Source organism: Ranitomeya variabilis, chromosome 1 (assembly GCF_051348905.1).
Source record: "Ranitomeya variabilis isolate aRanVar5 chromosome 1, aRanVar5.hap1, whole genome shotgun sequence".
NCBI classification, from domain to species: domain Eukaryota; kingdom Metazoa; phylum Chordata; class Amphibia; order Anura; family Dendrobatidae; genus Ranitomeya; species Ranitomeya variabilis.
In genome coordinates this window covers 880,866,364-880,882,756 of record NC_135232.1, presented here as the reverse complement: position 1 = coordinate 880,882,756, position 16,393 = coordinate 880,866,364, and the positions used below count along the sequence as shown (strand labels likewise).

General features: G+C 43.6%; 1 protein-coding gene across 2 annotated transcripts in view; it reads left to right on the top strand.

The window, feature by feature from the left end:
• The window catches only part of SLC9B2 (solute carrier family 9 member B2), a 127,924-nt gene extending 114,856 nt beyond the window's left edge, over positions 1 to 13,068 (top strand). Inside the window, exons 11-12 of one of the 2 annotated variants that reach the window (XM_077278074.1) lie at positions 2,821 to 2,957; positions 11,952 to 13,068. In XM_077278074.1, coding sequence (XP_077134189.1) covers positions 2,821 to 2,957; positions 11,952 to 12,188 — 374 coding nt within the window. In that variant the 3' untranslated portion in view covers positions 12,189 to 13,068. The remainder of the gene's footprint in view (positions 1 to 2,820; positions 2,958 to 11,951) is intronic. The other variant, XM_077278082.1, reaches the window with a different exon arrangement.
• Positions 13,069 to 16,393: the final 3,325 nt, after the last annotated feature.

The window sequence follows — 16,393 nt, the reverse complement described above, 5'->3', positions numbered from 1 at the left end:
AGCGTTCCAGAGTTATAACCTCATAAAGTGACAGTGGTCAGAATTGTAAAAATTGGCATTAAGTCAATTCATTCATTCATTAAGTACCAAATTGGCTCTGTCACTAAGGGGTTAAATTTCTCACTCTTTGTTTCATTGCAGCCATTTGGTAAATTCAAAAAAAAGTTAATTTTTTTCTCATTAATGCACACTTTCTCGACTAAAAAAAAAATGTAAAAATTTTTGCGAATTTATTAAAAAAGAAAAACTGAAATATCACATGGTCATAAGTATTCAGACCCTTTGCTCAGTATTGAGTAGAAGCACTCTTTGATCTAGTACAGCCATGAGTCTTCTTGGAAATGTTGCAACAAGTTTTTCACACCTGGATTTGGGGATCCTCTGCCATTCTTCCTTGCAGATCCTCTCCAGTTCCATCAGGTTGGATGGTGAACGTTGGTGGACAGCCATATTTAGGTCTCTCCAGATATGCTCCTTTGGGCTCTGGCTGGACTAGTCAAGAATGGTCACAGTTGTTCTGAAACCTCTCCTTATGCTATTTGAAATTTTAGCTGTGTGCTTGGGGTCATTGTCTTGTTGGAAGGTGAACCTTCGGCCAAGTGTGAGGTCCAGAGCACTCTGGAAGAGGTTTTCATCCAGGATATCTCTGTACTTGGCCGCATTCATGTTTCCTTCAATGACAACCAGTTGTCCTGTCCCTGAAGCTGAAAAACACCCCCATAGCATGATGCTACCACCACCATGTTTCATTGTTGGGATTGTATTGGGCAGTTGATGAGCATTGCCTGGTTTTCTCCACACATACCGCTTAGAATTATCACCAAAAAGGTCTATCTTCTTTTCATCAGACCAGAGAATTGTATTTCTCATAGTCTGGGAGTCCTTCATGTGGTTTTTTAGCAAACTCATTGCGGGTCTTCATATGTCTTGCACTGAGGAGAGGCTTCCGTCGGGCCACTCTGCCATAAAGGCCTGACTGGTGGAGGGCTGCAATAATAGTTGACTTTGTGGAACTTTCTCCTATCTCCCTACTGCAATCTTCTTCCATTTAAGGATTATGGAGGCCACTGTGCTCTTAGGAACCTTGAGTACTGCAGAAATTGTTTTGTACCCTTGGCCAGATCTGTGCCTTGCCACAATTCTGTCTCTGAGCTCCTTGGCCAGTTCTTTTGACCTCATGATTCTCATTTGGTCTGACATGCACTGTGAGCTGTGAGGTCTTACATAGACAGGTGTGTGCCTTTCCAAATCAATTCCTATCAGTTTAGTTAAACACAGCTGGACTCCAATGAAGGAGTAGAACCATCTCATGGAGGTTCACAAGGAAATGGACAGCATGTGTCTTAAATATGAGTGTCTGAGCAAAGGGTCTGAATACTTATGACCATGTGATATTTCAGTTTTGCTTTTTTATTACATTTGCAAAAATTTCTACATTTGTTTTTTTTCCAGTCAAGATGAGGTGCAGAGTGTACATAATGTGAAAAAATGAACTTTTTTGAATTTACCAAATGGCTGCAATGAAAGAGTGAGAAATTTAAAGGGGTCTGAAAACTTTCCGTACCAACTGTAACTGCAATCAATCACTTCCTATAACCACCAACAAGCTTCTTACACCTCTCGTCTGGAATTTTGGATCACATGCTTGAAACAAAGTTGTTTACCCACCTTTTTAGAAAGGTGCTAACAATTTTGGCCAGACCATTTTTAGAGTTTTGTGTGAAATTGTGCATTTGCATTTTTTTTGTGTTGTTCCAATATGCATGTTTATTTCCTTTGTGTGTAACTAATCAAGTGTAATTGCAATAACTTTCTGGGAGAAATATTTAATTTTGTGGAACAATTTCAAGGTGCCAACACTTTCAGCCATGACTGTATACATGCACTATTTCTAAATTACATACACACCGTATTTTGAAAACTATAAGAAGCACCACAAATTTTGGAGAGGAAAATAGCGGAAAAAATGTTTTCAATGATGGTGCGCCTTATAATCCACTTTTACAATAGCTGACCGGGGGGCGGGGAATCCGAGGAGAGGCAGGGTCACTTCTGCAGGAGTGGGGCAATGCTGGAAGGATAGGCCTCAATCTGTGCAAGCTCCGGCCATTTTCCCAAAGTCCACCACAGGACTCTGCTGACATTTTGTGAAAGCGTGGAGTCCACCGCAGCCTCATACTGTTAAACACCCCCTCCTCCCAGCCCAGGCCTGCAGCATCGTCTCACCCCTGCTGCCAGGTTCCTGCAGCAGTGACTTTGCCTCCTGGGACCCCACCCCTCTGTGGCCGACCCCCCCCCCCCCCCTTCCTCGGCAAGCTACATTCGGATTATAAGACACCCCCCCCATTTGGAGGGGGGGGGGGAGTATCTTTTATAATATGAAAATAGGTTTGGATAAAATCTAAATAAATAAATATATATATATATATATATATATATATATAATCGTAATTTTCTTATTATCCATATGAAGAAAATTAATAAATGAAACCATACCAATTGCAATAGTCCATTCATTTTTTCACCATTCCAACCCAGAAAGGAATATTTTCCTATTTTTCAGTTTATGAGTAAATTGGTGTCAAAACTGCAACTTGTCATGTTCAAAACCGTTCCAAAATGTTTCTGCTCTTGGCAGATTGGGGGCAATAAAACTAAAAATGGGCACGGATGGAATGGGGCTAAGATGGTTCTGAGAGAAAGCAAGAAATTGAGTTCCAGGAAACAATGGAAAAAAAAAAAAAAAAAGCTGCCTTATTCATCAAATGTGTACTTTTTTTTAAATTTATTTACACAATATTTGTTCCATTTACACTTAAGGATTGTGTATTGCTACGCTTGGCATCGCATTGGTCATACGAATATTCTCCACTTTCCTGATGGTGTCCTGTGCCGGTTTTAATATGAAAGAAAGATTATTTATTTCTTTGGCATGGATGCCTAAAGCTACAGTTCAGGCAAGTATCTAGCTATACTGCGTACAATAACACAGCATAAGTTGTTTTTTTTTCTTCAAATACACTATGTGAATACACAATGAAGGGGTTTTATGACAAACATAGTTGCAAATTCCAAAGTACATTTTAATCAATAGATCTAGTGATGAGCGAGTAATACTGGTTGCTCGGGTTTTCCCCAGCACGCTCGGGTGGTCTCCGAGTATTTGTGAGAGCTAGGAGATTTACCGTAGTTTTCGTCTCAGCAGCTGCATGATTTGTGACTGCTAGACTGGAAGTGTGCTGCAAAGATGTCGTCTGTGGACGCCATGGAGGAGCACTTGCCACCGCTGGTGGAAGCGGCCCGGAGCAACAGAAAAGAAGCAATTGCGGCAGCGGTCGCTCCGGAGGGAGCAAAACCACTGACAGCCGCATTGGACGGGGGCATCAGCCATCAAGGACCCCTAAGTCGCATGTTGGATCACCGCTTCCGGAGCCGGTACCCTGCTAGGACAGCTACATTGTTGAGTGCTGATATGGTCACTTAAATAGCTGAATCCCCCCTTCTTTTGTGCTCTGTTCCCAGGTTAAGAGGTTAGCAAAAGCTAAGCACAGGCAGTGTGCCTTATGCGCAGTATCCCTCCTTGACAGTTACGCTAAGAGGCTATGTCAGTCATGTGTCTGCCAGACCCTGGAAGAAGAGGCCCTGTACGTACAGCGGATCTGAGATCTTTGATCAGAGGAGAAATTAGGAACTCCCTTAGAGGGAAGACTCAAAAAAGGAAAGCTAATATTATTGAGTCTAGCTCAGACTCTAGTCCGTCGGCAAGAAGGCAGAGGTTTGAGTCCTCAGAATTCCCTTCATCATCATCATCTTCGGACGAGGAAGGAAGGCCTTGCTTCCCAATTGAGAATGTGGACTCCTTAGTAAGGTCGATGCAAGCCACTATGGGGGTCGCAGACAACAGGGATCCCAGGTCCACTCAGGACCTAATGTTTGCTGGCTTGTGCCAGAAAAGTCATGAGTCCTTCCCAGTGAATGACTCTATGAAAGACCTGATTAAAAGGGAATGGGATAGACATGATAACCGAGCATTTCTACCATCCACTTCAAAACGGAGATACCCGTTTGATGATGAGGTTCTTATGGAATGGGTTAAAATCCCTAAGACGCAGCCATAGCCTCCTCATCTAAAATGTCAGCACTACCCCTAGAGGATGGAGTTTATCTCAAGGAGCCGTCGGATAGGAATTCGGATATGCTCCTAAAGAGAGCTTGGGAATCGTCAGCGGGGGCGTTTAAACCAGCAATTGCGGGTACCTCTACGGCCAGGTCTATGTTAGTCTGGCTGGACCAGCTGGAAGATCAAATTAGAGCAGGGTTACCTAGAGACAAGTTGCTGGACTCCTTCTCTCAGATCCGTGAAGGGGCGGCTTACCTAGCAGACACGTCAGTGGATTCCTTACGGTTAGCTGCTAGATCCGCTGGCCTGTCGAATGCTGCCCGCCGAGCACTCTGGCTAAAGGGCTGGAGGGGGGACGCCCATGCTAAAGCGAAATGATGTGCTATACCATGCCGGGGTGAGTACTTGTTTGGCCCCGTGCTGGATGAAATCCTAACAAAGGCAGGCGACAGAAAGAAGGGGTTCCCTAAAATATTTACCCCTACTTTTAGGAGCACCTTTTAGGAAATGGTCATCATTCCAGAGAAGGTACAAGCAGCGGGTTTGGGAGCCGGGGGATCCGAAGCAGAAAGGTGCCTATTTCGGAGTAGCACCGTCCTCTAAACGGGGGGTGCTACTATCGCTATTCCAGATCTTCCAGTGGGCGGTAGATTGTTATATTTCTTTAATAAATGGCTCTGCATAACATCCAGCTCCTGGGTCCTCAGTATAGTGTCATCAGAACTGAGATTGGAGTTCAGCAGTATGCCCCCAGACTTCTTCCAGTTAACGACTTTAAGAAGCTCCCCTGACCAGCAGCGGGCCCTGGAAATTGAAATTGGACAGTTAAGGAAAAAACGGGTCCTGGTTGAGATCCCCAGAAACCAGCAGGGAAAGGGGGTTTTATTCCCATCTTTTCCTGATTACCAAACCAGATGGATCCTTCAGAACCATCATCAATTTGCGGAGACTAAATACATTCCTGCGGTGTGATACGTTTAAAATGGAGTCCATCAAATCTGCAACCAAGCTTCTATTTCCCAGATGTTTCATGACGGTCCTGGACCTGAAGGACGCCTACTATCATATACCAATACACCAAGACCACCAGCAATACCTCAGAGTGGCGGTACGACAAGGCAATCAGGTTGGACATTTTCAGTTTACCGCTATGCCATTTGGTCTCTCCATGGCACCACGGGTATTTACCAAGGTGATCTCAGAAGTGATGGCCCATTTAAGAGAACGTGATACCTTAGTTATACCATACCTAGATGATTTCCTGATAGTGGGAAGGTCGGCTGCCCAATGTATTACCAGGCTGAACCATATAATATCAGCCCTGCAGGATCTGGGTTGGCTGGTCAATCTGAAGAAGTCAAGACTAGTCCCCTCGACCTGTCGGAAGTTCCTGGGCATCCTCTTAGACTGAGTAAATCAACATTGTTTTCTCCCGGAAGACAAAGTCAGAAGGATAATGTGCAGTCTGGACCTATCCTTAAGAAATGCTATGTCCCTGCTGGGTTCTCTGACAGCTTGCATGCCAGCTGTACAATGGGCTCAGTTCCACACCAGATTGCTGCAGAGCGAAGTACTCAAGGCAAAGAGAAGGTTGCAGGGCCACCTTGGAGGAAGATTAAGGTTGTCGGTCACCACGGTCAGCAGCCTAACCTGGTCGTTGGACCCAGCATATCTATCCAAAGGGGTTCCATGGTGGGTGGTATCCGAAAGCGTGATTACGACCAACGCCAGCCCCTTTTGATGGGGAGCCCACATGGGAGACAGATTAGCCCAAGGGAGATGGACGGCCAGAGAGGAGAACTGTTCCTCAAACCTAAAGGAGCTCATGGCGGTAAAATACGCCCTCCTGCAATTTCTACCAACAATGCGGAGTTTACATGTACGGATACACACCGACAACACCACCGTGGTAGCTTATATAAATCGTCAAGGGGGGACCAGATCACAATTACTGATGTCCACGGCAGGCGTTATGACATTATGACATTGGCCGAGAATCACCTCCTCTCTCTGTCAGCACTTCACATCAGAAGGGGAACACAACGTTCAGGTGGACTATCTCAGTTGACATTCCTTGCGGCAGGGAGAATGGTCCCTGGACCAGCAGGTTTACAGGCAGATCGTACAATTATGGGACCTCCCACAGATAGACCTCTTTGCCACAAGAGACAACAGACAGGTCAGGAGGTTTGCATCGCTTGCATCAGACCAGCCAGAAATATTAGACTCTCTCCAGGTCCAGTGGGATTATGCTCTGGCCTACGTGTTTCCCCCGATGTGTCTGATCCCATTAGTCTTCAAGAAAATCAGGGAGGAGGGGGCGAGAGTGATATTAATTGCCCCCTTCTGGCCCAGGAGGCCGTGGTTCTCCTGGCTGAAGAAAATGTCCGTCACCGACCCATGGGTGTTACCGTCGGGGCCGGGGCTTCTTTCTCAAGGGGCCATTCCGTCATCCACAGATGCAAGGTCTCCACTTGACGGCGTGGAATTTGAGAGGGAGCTGCTAAGGCGTAGAGGATTTTCAGAGGCCATAATAACTACCTTACTAACAAGTAGAAAGAAAGTAACCACAAAATTATTGTAAAACCTGGAAAAAATTTTTGCTGTTTCACTCAGCTCCCCTATCAGACCAGATTCCGATACCAGCAATCCTAGAGTTCTTGCAGAAGGGCCGAGAATTGGGGTTATCTGTTAGTACCCTTGGGGTACAAGTGTCGGCATTGGGGGCATTATATAACTATAACATAGCGGGGAACAGGTGGATCACTAGATTTATAAAAGCCTGTGAGTGTAGTAACCCGATGCGTATTGCTAGATTGCCTCCATGGAACTTAAACCTAGTACTAGGTGCCTTAATGGGCCCTCCTTTTGAACCCCTGGCTTCGGCCTCTGCTAAAGTACTGACCCTTAAGACTGCCTTGTTAATAGCCTTAACCTCAGCAAGGTGAGTCAGTGCCATTCAGGCATCATCGGTAGATGCTCATTTTTTGAAGATTTATCAGGATAAAATAGTTTTAAAGCCTGATCCAGCGTATTTACCTAAAGTACCTTCAAAATTTCATAGGAGCCAGGAGATCTATTTACCATCCTTCTATGATAACCCTACAACACTAGAGGAGAAAAAATTCCACACTCTAGATGCTAAAAGAGTGGTGCTAGAGTACTTGGGAAGGACGCAGGTGTGGAGACAGAGTAGGGTCAAAGAAAGGGGTTCAGTGTCACAAAGAACACTATCACCTGTTGGATAAAGGATGTGATCAACTTGGCGTATTCAATCAAATGGAGTCTCCACCAGTGGAAGTGAAGGCGCACTCAGCGAGAGCCATGGCGTCATGGGCCGAAAAGGAGGATGTCTCCATTGAATCGATTTGTAAGGCGGCAACGTGGTCATCACCGTCCACCTATAGACATTACCGTCTTGATCTTTCATCCACCTCTAGTTTACAGTTTTGGGCAATCAGTGCTTAGTGCTGTGGTGCTGTTGTAGACTCCGTAAAATCCTATTACCAGTACGTAATAACCGGTTTTTCTTCACTTGCAGGTCAGACCGGGTGCTTATATACAGCATGATAGAATGCTGTAGATAAGCTCTGAAAGGCGGTGGCCGCATCTTATAGTGACCACCGCCACTTATAGGAGGATACTCAAACGAGCTGTCATGAGGGGGATTCACTGCCACAGCTTCTGAAACAATGTGTCATTAGTGACATCCGCTTCAGAGACTGGGCTAGTCCCTGCTCTACTGCGCTCGCGTTGGTTGTCAGTTTTGACGTATGCTCAGTAGGATCTTATCACTGCGAACTATTCTTTTTAGGGCACAGTGACAATGCACTCCCTCGCCGGCTCTGATGAGAGTAAAGGGTCTGTAAGAGAGCGCACTGTCGGTGCACATTATAAGGAGAATACCTTTTGCTTTTTTTATTAAAAAAAATATATATAAATGATCATTAATATCATTTTAAAAAAATCTAAAAATGGCTGTTTAATACCATGATAAGATATGCAAATGATATGCTAATACAGCTATAAAAAAAAAGTCGCCACCATTTCCCGACATGCCTAGCGGTGCTATGTCACTCCACAGCACAGAAGTGACCTATCTTACCATCTTCAGTGATGAGGAGTAAGTGTGCGCGTTTCTCCTGGGGAAATATTGCTACTGTATTAAAAGATTATTTTTTCCTGCTGCTCTTCACTATGCATCATTGTCAAACTGGTCTGTGCTCTGATTGAAGTAAACACATTCCAATTAGAGCAAAGACCGGTGTGGTATTGATATAGTGAAGCTGCAGAATGGCAGGGTAAACGAAGACTACACTTACAAATGGTGAAGGGCGATGGTGAGCGGGTTTCTACGGTAAGAAAGCGAAATGATGTTCCCTGGAGCTGTGCGTATGGTAGCACAAGGTGTCTGTCCTCACTAAGCAGAAATCTCTCGTTAACCTGCAAGCTCTAACAGAAGTTGTGTAACCCGCTGCTTCCAGAGACATCGCTCCACTTAATTAGAAGACCGCTCATCGCCACACCAGTGACCTTCACCAGTACTAGGTATATTAGTAGTTTTCCCTGTAACTTCACTAGGCATTAATGCTCTGATTGCAGCGTGTTCACACCGATCAGAGCACGGTCATTGTGACTGATAGATTGAGAAACTGAGTAGCGGCAGGGAAAAATCCCCTTATAAAATAGCAGTATGTCACCAGAAGAAGCACGTTTCCAGTATCTCCGCATGTGCATTAGAAGGAAGCGTGGTGCATAGGAATCAGTGAGAAGATGCAAAATAAGTCCAGAAAACAAAGGTTTTTATTTACTTTCAAAACAGTCAGTATCCATCCAAAATAAGTAAACAAATAATTAAATTTTTTTATAAAACTAGAATTCTGGTGATGGGTAATCTTAAGTATTTGATCAGTGGTTTTTATGCTTGTTTTTAAGCCAAGATGAGTTATTCAGTGAAAAAAAAAAAAGAAAGAACTTGATGGTGATGGTCACAATACAGATGTACTACAGTGTGCAGCGGGCCCCCATTATAAATACGGGGACCACACAGGCTCCTCACTTTTTTTTCTTTTTTTTTCTCCATCTACTGGGTTTTCTTTCCTGGTGGAGTTCACTTATAGAGGACTAATCTAAAAAGGATCAGGAATGGATTAAAAAGATGGATTTTTGGTACTCGCCATAAAATCTCTTTCTTGGAGCCTTCATTGGGGGATATAGGTAACCATGGTTATGTGCTGCTGTCAGTAGGCAAAAAAGTTAGCTCCTCCTCAGTAGTATACACCCACCAACAGACACAAAGCTCGTCAGTTAGTGAAAAAGCAGTAGGAGAAGCAATCATAAGTCCAAAACTATTAACAGGCCCAACATGGCATAAACCAGGTAGGGTGCTGTGTCCCCCAATGAAGGCTCCAAGAAAGATTTTACGGTGAGTACCAAAAAATACATCTTTCTTTATCGCTTCATTGGGGGACACAGGTAACCATGGGACATCCCAAAGCAGTCCCAAAGTGGGTAGGTGAGGAGGCGCATCTTGAAAACTCAGGTCGGATTCAGGTCAAAAACTCAGACCACTATCTGCAAAACCTTCCTTCTTTTAACTGGAATCCACCAAAGCATAGGTATGAACTCTGTAAAATCTCACAAAAGTATGAAGGGAAGACCAGGTAGCTGCCTTGCAGACCTAAGATGAAGAGGCCTGGTGGCAAACGGCCCAGGAAGCCCCCTGAGGGGGAGTTCTGCTCTTAACCCGATATGCCTCCCAAGATAGCTGAGCAAATCCAGCAAACGATAGTAGATTTAGATGCTGGGAGACCCTTACGCCGACACTGCGAAATGATATATAGAGAGTCAGAGCGCTGGAAGGGGGCTGCCCTACAAAGGTAGTAATGAAGAGCTCTGACCAGATCCAGCTTGTGGAGAGACCTTTCCCTGGGATGAACTGGGGAAGGTCAAAGGGAAGCCAGAACAAAATCCTCATTAATGTGGAAAGAGGAAACTACCTTTGGAAGAAACAAAGGAACCAGTCTGAGAATGACCTTATCCTGGTGGATAACCAGAAAAGGAGAGCGACAGGAAAGCGCCACTTATTCCGAAACTCGTCTGATAGACGTGATCGCCACCACGAAGGCAACCTTCCAGGACAGAAACAAATTTGTACTGTCCTGGATGGGCTCAAATGTACAATCTTGAAGAGCAGATAGGACCAAGTTAAGATCCCATGGATCTACCGGAGGCTGAAAAGGTGCAGCCAAGTGGGCAACCCCGTTGAGGAAGGTCCTGATCTGACGTGACGCCAGCTCCTTCTGAAAAAGAATCGAAAGAGCCATCAGATCTTCGTCGGGGGTGTCCCACTTCTGACAGATCTGGGTGAAAACTTCGGAGTTGAGTGACCAGTCACCTGAGGCGAGACATTGTGGATTTAGAAAGTTGGTGACCCAGTTTTCTACCAGCTACACCCCCCTCCAAATATGAACCACCAAGATTGCTGTCTCATGATTCTCTGCCCAGACTAGGATCCTGGATACCTCCGCCAGCACAGATCTGCTGCGTGTTCCACCACAGAGCACTGATACTCAGCTCTCACTCGCAGCAGACCAGGAGCTGAGTGTCATTAGAATATTACATCCAGTGTGATACACTAGTGCGACCCCGGCCATTAGCTGACATTATTATTATTATTTATTATTATAGCTCCATTTACTCCATGGAGCTTTACATGTGAAACGGGGTATACATAATAAAAAACAAGTACAGTAATCTTAAACAATACAAATCATGACTGGTACAGGAGGATAGAGGACCCTACCCCCGAGGGCTCACAATCTACAAGGGATGTGTGAGATGAGGATACAATAGGCAAGGGCAGAGCAGGTCGTGCAGTGGTTTGGTGGATAAGTGGTTACAGCAGGTTGTAGGCTTGTCGGAAGAGGGGAGTCTTCAGGTTCCTTTTGAAGGTTTCCATGGTAGGCGAGAGTCTGATATGTTTGGGTAGAGAGTTCCAGAGTAGGGTGGATGGGAGAAAGATGATGAATTCTGTTTTGTCCATGTTCATAGGAGACTGTTATTTTCACTTTACATAGCAGGGCTGAAAATTGCACAAGCAATCAGATGTTTGCAGGTTCATATGGCTCTAATGGAACTAACATACAGTAAAAAGAAATAAAGGTTAACTTGAAAAAAAAAAGATACATTCAAATCACCACACTTAAATTGAAGAAAAACGACAGATTTGGTATTGTTACATTTGTAAAAGTCTGATCAAAATAAAAAATTAATCTGATCGGTTAAAGGCATAGCGAGAAGAACAGAATTGTGTTTTTTCATCCCTCGCAGTGACACAGAAAATACGGAAAAACAGGCAATTATATCATTATATCTACCTGAAAGTGATAATAAAAACATCTGCTCAGGGCACAAAAACAAGTCCTCATACAGCTCCATCTCCTGAAAACTGTAAACGTTACAGCTCTGGGAAAATGGTGGCACAAGCAAAAACTTTTTTCTTTACAAAATTTAACTTTTTTCACCACTTAAATAAAACAAAAACTATTCATCTTTGGTATTGCAGGTTTATGGTAAGATTAACGCTGTGTTAAAAAAAAAAATGCTGAATTGGATGATGTAATTCAAAAATACAATTCTTCCTGCAAAAAAACCAAGAGCTCATAAAAAAAAAATAGTAAAAGTTATGGCTAAGTGAACAAGGGGAGGAAAACAACGAAAAATCATCAGATTCTTAAGGTGTTAAATTAGTGCTGTTTTGTAGACTAAATTCTGTGGTTGCCTTCTAGTTAACACAATTTTGAAAGACCTTGTATTGTGTTTCTTTCAGGCTGCCATTGGCTCTGTTGCCCTGGATATGGCGAGGACCACAGGAAACCAACAGTTTGAAGCATATGGCATGGATGTGCTTACTATGGCTTTCCTAGCTATTTTAATCACTGCACCAATAGGTGCTTTAATCATTGGGATGACAGGGCGAAAAATGCTCCAGAAATCAAACCCATGCATAGGTTCAGAAGAATCCGAGGTGACAGACAACAGGATGGAAATCTCTGGCCCAGTCTGACATACAATCCACTCTGCTAATCTATGGGAAAGTTTATTAAGATTTATGGTACAGTTCCAGCAGTAGGAACAATTTTATATTTTTTTCTGAAATGTATTAAATAGAAACGAGTAAAAAGATTCACACTACCCTGGTGTGGCTTCCAATCCATGGTGGCTGGACCAGGGCAGTAAGAACGTCCTTGCCTGGACCATAGTAGTGGGAATCCCATCTTCTCTAAAGTATTTATATTGAACCAGTCAGCAGGATTGTGCACAGTAACCTACACAGTGTCAGGTCGGTTCCGTTATACTGATTAAAATGATACTTTTCTGTTAATGAGATTCTCGTGCTCCTGGGCGGCCTGTGGTGGAGGACCTTCTGTGGTGCTCTGTTTACATATTCATATGTATGGTTTATGACAGGTCACTGATCCCTCACTGACCTGCCCCCTTATTTTGCATACTGAATATAATATGGTTTGAAAAGAAAAAAGTCACATTCATTAGGCAGGTGGCGGCGCATGCGCTGCAGCATGATGCGGTAGATAATATGGAATATAAACCAAACCTCGGGAGAATGCACCCGCTGTGTCCAGGCGTATAAAGTCTGGACACAGATAATATGACTGGGTTTTTTTTTCTCCATCAAAATGGCGCCAGCGCAGTAGCATGTATCAGAACAATGCTACTGTGCTACTGCGCAGGCATCGGGGGTGCCATCTTAATTAAGAGTTTTGTTTGAAAAAAATGATATGTCAAAATAACACGATAACAGGCATATCATGCTACAGCGCAGGCGGTGCTGCATGCCTGATTGAATGTGATTTTTTTTTTCCCAAACCATATTATATTCAGTATGTAAAATAGGGGGCAGTTCAGTGACCTGACATAAGCTATACAGATGTATATGTAAGCAGAACAGGGGCGGACACTGACAGCTTGGGGCCCCTGTACAGTTATGGAATTATGGTGACAAATGATATATATAGATATATATATATATATATATATATATATATATATATATATATATATATATATATATATATATATATATATATATATATATATACTGTATGCATATATATGTGTATATATATATCTAGCTGAAGAGCCCGGCGTTGCCTGGGCATAGTAAATATCTGTGGTTAGTTATAGCACCTCACTTCTCTTATTTTCCCATCACGCCTCTCATTTTCCCCTCACATCTCTCATTTTCTCCCTCACACCTCTCATTTTCCCCCTCCTTTTATTTTCCCCCTCACTCCTCTTATTTCCCGCTAACACTTGTAATTTCGACCTCACATCTGTCATTTTTCCCTCAGTATATACATGTTTGTCATCTCCCTTATATATAGTATACACCTGTATGTCATCTCCTGTATATAGTATATACCTGTATGTCATCTCCCCTGTAAATAGTATATACCTGCTGTATGTCATCTCCTCCTGTATATTGTATATACCTGTGTCATCTGCTCCTGTATATAGTATATACCTGTATGTCCTCTCCTCCTGTATATAGTATATACCTGTAAGTCATCTCCTCCTGTATATAGTATATACCTGTGTCTCATCTGCTCCTGTATATGGTATATACATGTGTGTCATCTCCCCTGTATATAGTATGTACATGTATGTCATCTCCTCCTGTATATAGTATAGATTTGTGTGTCATCTCCCGCTGTATTAGACCTCGTTCACATGTTATTTGGTCAGTATTTTTACCTCAGTATTTGTAAGCTAAATTGGCAGCCTGATAAATCCCCAGCCAACAGGAAGCCCTCCCCGCTGGCAGTATATATTAGCTCACACATAAACATAATAGACAGGTCATGTGACTGACAGCTGCCGTTTTTCCTATATGGTACATTTGTTGCTCTTGTAGTTTGTCTGCTTATTAATCAGATTTTTATTTTTGAAGGATAATACCAGACTTGTGTGTGTTTTACGGTGAGTTTCATGTGTCAAGTTGTGTGTGTTGAGTTGCGTGTGTCGACATGCATGTAGCGACTTTTGTGAGATGAGTTTTGTGTGGTGACGTGTGTAGCAACTTTCTGTGTCGAGTTGCATATGACAGGTTAGTGTAGCAAGTTGTGTGCAGCAAGTTTTGCGCATGGCGAGTTTTGAGCGTGGCGAGTTTTATGTGTGGTGCGTTTGGAGTATGTGCAAGTTTTGTGTGAGGCAACTTTTGCATGTGTTGCAACTTTTGTGCATGTGACAATTTTTCCGCTTGTGCAAGTTTTGCGTGTGGCGAGTTTTCCATGAGGTGAGTTTTGCACGTGTGGCTAGTTTTGCGTGAGCCTAGTTTTGCATGTGGCTAATTTTGCGCGTGGCGAGTTTTGAGCGGTGACTTTTGTGTTTTGACTTTTATGTGGCGAGGTTGGTGTATGTGTGGTGAAATGTGTGCTGAGGGTGGTATATGTGTTCAAGCCCGTGGTAGTGTGTGGTGCATTTTGTGTGTCTGCTCATATCCCCGTGTGTGGTGAGTATCCCATGTCGGGGCCCCACCTTAGCAACTGTACGGTATATACTCTTTGGCGCCATCGCTCTCACTCTTTAAGTCCCCCTTGTTCACATCTGGCAGCTGTCAATTTGCCTAGAAAAATTTTCCTTTCACTTTTTTCCCATTATGTAGATAGAGGCAAAATTGTTTGGTGAATTGGAACGTGCGGGGTTAAAATTTTGCCTCACAACACAGCTTATGGCGCTCTCGGGGTCCAGACGTGTGACTGTGCAAAATTTTGTGGCTGTAGCTGCGACGGTGCAGATGCCAATACCAGACACACACACACACACACACACACACACACACACACACACACACACACACACACACACCTTTATATATTAGATTTGTCACCATAAATGTACAGGGGCCCCAAGCTGTCAGTGTCCGCCCCAGCTCTGCTTACATATACATCTGTATAGCTTATGTCAGGTCACTGAACTGCCCAATATATACATGATATAGCCACACATACATGTATATGTATTACATAGTCTACTTTATTATGTATATTGCCATCTCTTAAACAGTGCCCTCTCTTGTTATGTACTTACATATCGGAATATATAGAGCCCTGTCTTTATTACATACCGTCCTGTCTTGTTAGATATATAATGCAATGATGCTGATGAAGCATGGGAAAGCTTTTTTTCTAATGGAGGAGCTGATGGACTAGTCTTCTACTCGCCGATTGCTCCATCAGCAGTCATTTTATATCGAATAAGAGAGGACTATGTAATAAAAGAGGGCACTGTGAATAACAAAAATAACAGAAATACACTATGCAAGACACAGCACTGAACATAACAGCAGAGTTATGTAATAATGGATGGAATTATATATAAATAGAGAGGATGGAATGTAATAAGGGACGGTGTTATGCATAATAAAAGAAACTGTAAATAAGGACTGTGCTTATACATAAGTGAGTATACTATATTCTAAGAGACTGTGCTATACATAAGTGAGTACACTATATACTAAGGGACTGTGTTATAAATAATAACTGAGTTCCCAATATACTAAGGGACTGAGTTAGACATGATGCTACATCTCTGTATCTGTGTGCAGTGTTGGTGTGCAGCCTGCTTTTACAGACGCATTGAGCATGTCCTTTTCTGATCCTCAAAATCGGATCAGAACAGAACATTCTCTGACCCTCAGAGAAAGATCTGTGATTTACATGTATGTGTGTTGACCTATAAAGCTGAGTCCGTGTGCCATCTGGTAAAAAAAACCTGGAAGCACAAGAACATTTTGTCAGACAGAAGCAGGACGGATCCCTGCAGCTCGCTCCGCTGCCATTTTCTACTGTAGGCAGCGGAGCTGCAGGGATCGCTCCCTGCCCGCCGCACATGAGGGCAATCTTGCCAGGGCCCTACCCGGCGCCTCAGGGCCAGATAAACAGGCCAGATTGCCCTGAGTTAGCTGCCCTGCCGGGGCCGCTCTCCACCTCCGGGTCCCGATGCAGCCACACTGGCTGCACATGCAGTACGTCCGCCCCTGAAGCAGGGCACCACAAAGACCCCCCCACACACAGGCCGCTCCGAAGCACGAGAATCTCATTAGCTGTAAACTACAAATAAAGATTAAACAACAAGACTGATTTACTGAACCCAGGTATGATTTTAATCGGTATAACGGCGCTGACCTGACACTGTGTGTAAGTTACTGTGCACAATCCCGCTGACCGATTACTTTAATGAACACAATCA